General features: G+C 34.4%; 1 protein-coding gene across 1 annotated transcript in view; it reads right to left on the bottom strand.

The window, feature by feature from the left end:
- Positions 1–397: 397 nt before the first annotated feature.
- The window catches only part of LOC110095807 (putative ribonuclease H protein At1g65750), a 51,750-nt gene continuing 43,441 nt past the window's right edge, over positions 398–8,706 (bottom strand). The window contains exon 4 of the mRNA XM_028692439.1: positions 398–2,597. Within this exon, the coding sequence (XP_028548272.1) occupies positions 1,195–2,133 (939 nt within the window). The 5' untranslated portion in view covers positions 2,134–2,597 and the 3' untranslated portion in view covers positions 398–1,194. The remainder of the gene's footprint in view (positions 2,598–8,706) is intronic.

Here is an 8,706-nt window from a genome sequence, read left to right on the forward strand (position 1 = left end):
AAGATTCAGAATTAAATGTTTCAAGCACTTTATAAATTGAAGAGAAATGAGTTGATCCTAAAAAGAGCCAGATGGATTCAATTAGTCAAAGTCTAGTCCATGTCATCAAAATAATTTTAGCGGTTAATCTGTATGGACTTTCATAACCAATAAAGAGGTAATTAAAGAGGCTCATTAATAAATATGTATTTACTAAGTTTCAAGGATATTAAATGGGAAATAGACTTGGCAATGACTGACCATTTGTGGCAACTTATTTTGTAGTTTAGGATGTTTAAATACATCGAATCTTGTCACTTAACTTTTTTTATTTTTGTTAAAACCCTCCTACGGGCCTACGCGTTAATATCGGGAAAAAGTTACAAAGTCCTTAAAGGGACCTCTAGCTCACTACTGCTCCGAAGAGCTACAATCAAAATAAAAAAGAAGCCTAAGAGCTGGAGGTCCCTACTAATCAAAATTACATAATAATCTAGCAACATTCTAAGAAACAAAAAAAAAAAGGGTAAGATAATCACTTTCAGCATAGCCCTTCCAACAGCATTCGTATCCTTCACAAAACGAGTGTGGAGCTCCAAAAACCTAAAAAAAAGGCCTGCAAGGATACTAAAGCAAAAATAAAGCAACCAATAATAAAGTATACCAAAATGAAGATATAAGAGATTAGTCAGGCTCCATGGTTTGTAAAAATTAGCCCCATTGGAATACCTGCAGCCAAGAATCCAAAGCCTCACGGGTGTAACATTTCAGCCATAAAAGTTATACCCACAAATATAATACTCAATTTCCTTCCAGGCATCCACCGGACAACAAAGATGCCCCAAATAAAAAGCCCAATTATAAAGCAGAAAGGGAATATTCAAATTCAGATCCGAAATAGAGTTAAAACTGCCCTAACTACCATAGCAAACGAACACCGAGACTTCAACATCAGATAAAACAATCCAATTTGAGAAAGATTGAAAATTGCTGTTATGCCTATTACCAACAATCCCCACATTGTTGACCAACAGAAAATTGAAGCACTCACGGGTCACAACAACCAGACAAAAATCATTGAGATCAGACACTAAGTACTCAACAGAAAAAGAATTATGTAACAAGGAGAGACGAACCGAATCAGCCACCCGCAAAGAACCAAAAATAGCAAGCATGAACAGGCGAATAATCCCGCAGATATAAGATAAAGACAAATTAATTAAATCGGATATACGGAAATCCCATCTGATCCAACTTGATAAGCCCCTTGATATCCCTGGGTAGAGAATTATCATTAAAATGCAGAAAATCAGTCATGGAACACTCCATCTTAGCTAAGCCATCAGCCACCGCATTCCCCTCTCGTAAAATATGAGATAGAGAGTAGTTTATAGGAGAGAAACAATGCTTAATGTCTCTAACTTTGTAAAAAATAGTTGGGTTTGAAATTGAATTTCCATTAATATAATGAAGTAAAAGCAAGGCATCAACTTCCACCCAAATGTTAGTAATGCCAAGAGAAGAACGTAATTGAATCCCATACAAGAGGCTATCAGTTTCAGCTTGAACAGCATTAGTACCAGAAGACGGGCCAGCATAAGCCGCAACAACCATACCATTATAATCACGAATAATGCAACCACAGCCAGCCGTGCTGTTATTATAAGAGCCATCCATATTTAGTTTAAAACAGCCATAAACAGGGCGCTTCCAATAAACCAATTTCTCAGTTTTGATGATAAGCTGAACAATAAACTTCAAGCCTAAATCATTAGCAGCAGGAATGCAATTCTTAAAGGAGTCAACAGTAATTAACTTCGCCACAAAGAGTTGAAGAACCTTGTTCTTCACTTTAGCAATAACATTCAAAGCATTCATCCCAATATTCTCATGTTTGGAATTATTCCGGATTTCCCATAAATACCAACAGATAATAATAGGGATTAAATTTCTAATATGACCTTTGATAGGAAGAAACCAATCTTTAAGCAAAGAAGTAATCGAATCATAATGAAAAGAGGTAATCACATTGAAGATATTGTCAAAGTAAATCCACACTTTAGTAGCAATAGGGCCATTGATGAAAACATGGTTAAGATTTTCGATATGGTAGCAGCATTGGCACTTAGAAACAATAATCAAACCTTTTTTCATCAAAATAAAGTCAACAGGTAAATAGTTGTGTAAAATTCTCCAAAGTAAAAAGGAGTAAAGAGGAGGAATATTAGCATGCCAAATAACATCATAAATAAAGTTTTTAGGCAGGATTTGTCTGATCGAGTTCCACACAAATTTAGTGACAGACCGGCCATCATTGGAACGATTAAATAAAATGCAGTCCTCTCCCCCCCCCCCTATAAATAGAAATCATAGTAATTAAACTAATGATGGTACCAGGAATCATATTAGCAAGCATGTTCAAATTCCAAGTGTCATTAATAAAGAACTTTTTGACTTTAATATTAGACGTGGAATGAGTGTTTAAAAGGCTGTCAATAGAAAAATTAACCAGCCACTTATCCTGCCAAAAGTAAATGTTCCCAACGCCAAACCCCATTGAATGAACTCTTTGGCTTCCCACTTGATATTGCAAAGCCTTTTCCAATTGAAAGAATCTCCTGGTTTGTAGCAACAATTTAAAGGATGATTAATACTACAGTATTTGGTAGTCATAAAATTAGCACATTAACTTTTATTGGATCTAAAAGAAAACCAGAATTTATGGTTAAAAGATTTGACCATCTCAATCAAGGTACGAAAGCCAAGTCTGCCCTCATCCTTATTCCCTGCACAATTAGTCCAAGAGCTCCAGTGGATGGAACGATTACCATCTTTAGAGCCCCAAAAGAACTTATTAAAAATAATTTCCATTTTACTACATATATGATTAGTGGGGCATAAAGTATGCATTAGATAGATAGGAATGGAATCTTGTCACTTAGTATGAATCTTCTCACTTTGTTATTTAAAAAATGCAAGGACGTTTATTTTTGTTATTGTTTATGCTGTTTTAAAGATATATTAATATGTTTACTAATCTTCGAGGGTTATTGCAAGTATAGATATGCCTTATTACAAATTTGATAGGTATTTTTAGAAAAATATATTCTTGTAAGATTTTATGTTCTTCTAGGTTCTTAAAAGAGCAACATAATGTATCTTTGAATGCCGAGATTTATTATACCAATGTTTATCATATCTTTTGTTATAGCCTCTAGCATGTAGACAATCAGAAGGCTCTCCCAACTATTTTCTTCCGTAATATGGGTATCGACCTATATAAGGACAGAATTATCTAGGTTCTCGATAGTATGGAGGATGTTTAAACTACTCTCTATAAGGTCTTATTAAAAATTTTTTATTCTAGGGATGAATTGCATTTGAGAAAATAACTTAAGTGATAGATTTCCTCAATCTTCACTGTAGATTTTTGGCTTTGATAGCCTTCAGTATTTTATATACCTTAGAAGAGGCAGATTCCTCTTCTTTAGCGGTAGTGGATCTTGACGTGAAGTATCCCAGAAAAACTTCTTTAATTGATCCTTATCATCATTTCTCTTTACCCACTTTAATGGTACTAAACCATTATTGGTGGGTACATTTGCCTCTAGCTGCAGTAATGATTCTTAAAGTATATTTGGCATCCAGCCATTAGCTCGTAAGTGAGCATTGACCTTTCTTCTGACCTTCCTGGAAAGCTTAGCACTTAAATCAGGAACTTCAGCTTTGTACTGTTTAAGCACTTCATCCTGAATTATGTTCTGACTAGTTGTACTCACCCTAGAAGATTGTAGCTTATTATTAGGAACTTTCATTTGAATTATTGGAGAAATAACAGGTTTCATGGAGAGTCTTGAAAATAAAGAGGCCCTCTTGGGAGCCTACTCATCAACAACTTTAGTAGTAGACTTCTTAATGACACATTTGATAGTATGTATGCTAACAGTATTCTCAGGAAGGAACTGTTGAAACTGCATGACTTTGGAAATAGTTCTAAATTGAATGATTACTCCAGCATAGCCTGTGTTCTGAACTGCTTGAGGGAACTGCAATTTTGCTCCCTCACTTAGGTTCATAATCATTAAGAACTTCATAGACGTCATATTATCATTCTACCAACAAAACTTGTAGGCATTAGAGTCAACCTAAATTCTGCTGTGAAAGAAAACACAGGCTTTTGATGAATAAATATCTATAATTAATTTTAGATATTTGATAATTAAGACTAACAATTCTCTTTCCATCCAAAGATGGAAAGAAAAGTAATCCCTAGCTGAGTAGTTAGAAATTTGTTGGCTGAAGAAATATGCCACGAATGTATGAATCCCGCTTTGCAGTTGTAGGATTCCATTGAGAGTATTGTCAGGGTTTAAATATCTGTGGGTTTTACATCACATGAGCGCAAACACTCATTATTAATTACCACTTTTAACACGTAAGAGAAAATTCTCGATTAAGGATGAAATAATTTTTAGATAATTTTAGTCTCAATAGTGCAGGAAATGGAGGTAAACCTGATCAAGATTCCATGATTCCGACGTCTCGGGTAGATCATAGATTTCAGTCTACGAACATTAACAATCATTGACCGTAGTGTCCAGGAATCTGATTAGCAGTCATGGGTAGCCACCACTTAGAGATCCTAAACAGACAAAAATGGTTAGATGTGGTTTTAACTATATTAAGTGTTTTGGAGTTTACATTTATTAGAATACCCAGAAATTGATTTAGTTTGGGATTTATGACTTCATTTAGAAGTAATCTAGGAGTTTGAATTAGAGCGGGTCTTATAGGTTCTTTAGGAAGTAGCCCAGGTGTTTTGATTTAGATTTAGGTTGGAACTTATGACTTTCGTAGAAAGTAGCTCGAGGATTTAAATTTAGGTTGGAACTTATGGCTTTCGTAGATAGTAGCCAAGGTATTTAATTTGGAATGGGGCTTATTGCTCTATTTATGAGTTGTACGAAGATGGGTCTAACAACCTATTTCTATAGCATGGCTGGCCAGGAATTTTAATTGTTTGGGCAGGTCTTATGATTTCCCTTAGGAAGTTTACTAAAAAGCGGGTCTTACATCTTAATCTTTTAGGCTAAGATGCCTATGAAATTTGTGTGTTTTGTAGAAGAGCATATAATAGAAATTTTGCATAATTTTGACATGGGATTAGTATCATAATTACTATATTTCAAAGCATTATTTAAATATGAAATTATCTCTTGAGGATTTTGCCTTGATTTTCAATAAGAGTTGTTCGTGTGATTAGATTTATGTAGGGACTTATGGCTTTCATTTGAAAATGTCCCAGTTAGTAGGACTCATGGCCTCTACCAGAGGTAGCCTGCATATTTTAGTTCGATAGGTCTTAGTGCTTCCTTAGAAATTGCCCAATAATGGGACTTACAACCTAATCCGGTAAGCTAAGTGGCCCGATTTGAGGGTCTTACAACCAAGTACTATAGACTAGGATGCCCAGGTGAGGGATCTAAGGTCGTGTTTTTACCTAAATATTTTTCTCGGAGGTTAGACTTATGACTTCTATTAGAAGTAACTGTTGTTTTAATTGGGGGTTAGGAGTTAGCTCAATTTAACCTAAAACTTTCACCTAAGGTCGGGCTTACATCTTTCTTTTGAAAGTTGTCGGGTAGTGGGCCTTACAACCAAGTTCTTATAAATAAGGCTGCCCAATGATTTTATTAAGATTTGATTTTATGTTTGTTGAGTTCACATAAGTTGTTTGACACTTAGTGTTTTACTGAAGTACTTTGCTACACTAGTATTTTTACCATAATACTTTTCTTTTTTACTATTTGATAGATTCTTTTCATTACATGTGTACTAGTAGCATTTTCTATTTTAGCATTTATTTGAAAATTGAATTATTCCAATGTTTAATGAACTTTACTCTTTTTTGTAGGGATCTCAGACAGGAGAGTTGGAGCCTTATTGTGGAGAGCTTTTTGAGTGTTTTAAAGTTGATAGTTGAGTTGTTGTTGAAAAGTTTGGAGATTGAATTTTAATTGTTGTTGGAGAGTTTGAGAGTTTGTGTTTGAACTTTTGTTGGAGAGTTTGAGAGTTTGTGTTTGAACTTTTGTTGGAGAGTTTGAGAGTTTTTTTGTTTCAGAGGAATTTGGAGAGCAATATGTACAGATGTTTATTGTGTTGTATAGTACAGTACTTAAAGAGTTATTCTATACTTATTTGAGTTGTGAGCAGTCTGTACAGAGCTTGTAGAGTTGGAGAGCTGTTGTTTGGAGAGGAGAGTATCATTTATGTATGTTAATTAGTAAAAAAATATATTTTTATTAAATTTTATTTTATATTTGCTTAGTTGATTAATTAATTAATTAACTAATTCATCAGATTAAATGTCAAAACACTTGAATTTTAAAACTTTTGAATGTTTAATGCCCTCGTATTTTAACAACTCCATAATTTTAAAAGTTTTTGTATTTTAAATAGCTCATGGATTTGAAATGTTCTCAAATTTAAAATGCTCTCCAATTTGAAATGATTTTGTATTTTAGATATCTCCTGAATTTTATATAATTAATTAATCAATTAATTTCAATTAATTTTGATTAATTAATTTTAAATATTTTTAATTGATTAATCAAAAATTCAAATTTAATTTCTCTATAATTACTCCAAAATGTTTTGTAATTTTCCTGAAATTTTGATAGCCTCCTGGTATCCCCTCCCCTCCGAGGGAGAAATTGGGACAGCGCATGCCATAGTTTCTTTCAATCCAAACCTACGGTCGACACCATAGGGTATTTGATCTGGAACCATCCTGGCTGGATCTAAGATACTACAGCCTGGGGTCTTCAAATTTAAAACCATCCGCCCAGATCTAAGATTGATGGTGCGGGTCTTCGAATTTTAACCATCTTAGCTGGACTTAAAGTTGACGACCCGAGGTCTTCGACACTTATTTAAAAAATCCCATCATCCATTCTTTGTTCTCTTTTTTCATTCTTTCTTTTCTTCTTTTTTATTATAATATATATAATATTATATTATTTTTAATATAACATATATAATATATTATGATATAATATATAATGTTATATTTTCATATTATAATATATATAATTTATAATATAATAAAGGGAGAGAGGGAGCCTGATCAGGTGGGCTAGGGCACGCACAAGGGACTGGAGAAGCTACTTGTGCAATCTCTGTGCTTCCTGTGAACCAAAGTGGGACAACAAGAAAATAGCCGAAGAAGCAACGGTGCAATCTCTGAACCTACTGCGAAGTAATGAAGATGAACAACAACGAGGGAGCAAAAAAAGCGACAGTGCAATATTCACACCTCCTATGAATCAACGATGATGAACAACAATGAAGGAGTTGGAGGAGCGATGCGTGCAATCTCTGCAGTCCAGTAAAGCTACAAAGATGAATAGCAACAAAGGAGTCGAAGAGCGGCTCGTGCATTCTCTACACTCCTGCGAAGAAAGGAAGTCGAACAACAACGATGAAAAGAGAAGATGAAAGGCAAAACCTAAACACCTCCTACGAAGCAACGAAGTCTCACAGCAATGTCGAAGGAGTGTGTTTTTGAATTTGATCTCATAAGCTTTGCTTATTCTCCTTTTTATTAATCAAAATCAATGAATGGAAGTTACTATGTAAAGCAAAGCATCATTTGGGGAGATGACGCGAAGTAGGGCCGGCGGAGCCGAGTTTGTTGCTTTGCATCTGTTTCAAAAATTATTATTATTTTAATTTTATTTTATTTGGTTGACAAATATCATCACCTCATTCCTAGGTTAGATGATATGTTGGATGAATTGCCTGGTTTATGTTTTTATAAAAATTAATCTTATTTGTAGTTGTGCATTTTGATGAAATTCTAATTTATGGTAAAAACTTTGATGAACATGAAATGCACTTTTAAATCTATTTTAAACTCTAAGGAAAAAAAGATTGTTTGCTAACCACAAAAAGTGCACCTTTTGCATAGATAAGTTTTTGTTTCTTATTTTTGTTTATAGTAAGAGAGGAATTGAGGTGGACGACAAAAATATCAAGAAATTCAAGGATTGGCCAATGCCTACAACAATCAACAAAGTGAGGGATCCCCGTCTATTTGCTCCAATTGCCCCTTGCCTCCTTTTGAATTTAATCTAACAACATAACCAAGAATCTATACAACTGATAAAATATTGGCTTTTGTTTTAGCCGAATTCCTTTACTAGAAAATTTATCCTTACCAAATTTCTTATAAACTCAACCAATGCCACCTACTTTCTCCCCACCTTGAACATTTACACCTCCATGTAAATTCTTGTAATGAGAATCAACTACTAATGTCCCAACTGAAGAAACTCTAGTTAATTAGAAATCAACCCTTTACTTTCTCTATATATTGCTACACCATCATGCCTTGATCCTCCACCCCCATTCTTGTTTTTATTAGAGGAAATATGACCATTCTTACCTTTCAAATGTGCCTACCATGCCTCCATTACCAACCCAAACTTGTTGTGATCCCCACCGTTACCTCCATCAAATACTCCCCTTTAACCACCAAGACATGATTAACAATCACCTCCCCACATGAAGATTTGAAACACTAAAATCAACAGGAACCTCAACTAGAGAGGGAAGGTAGAGAGAGCTAGAGAATTAGATGTAGAGGTATTGTGGGAGGGAGAGAGCAGTGAGGGTGCAAGAGAGGGTTATATATATATATATATATATAGTGTGTGTGTGTGTGTG

The sequence above is a fragment of the Dendrobium catenatum genome, unplaced genomic scaffold (assembly GCF_001605985.2).
Source record: "Dendrobium catenatum unplaced genomic scaffold, ASM160598v2 original_scaffold_202637, whole genome shotgun sequence".
Lineage (NCBI taxonomy): Eukaryota > Viridiplantae > Streptophyta > Magnoliopsida > Asparagales > Orchidaceae > Dendrobium > Dendrobium catenatum.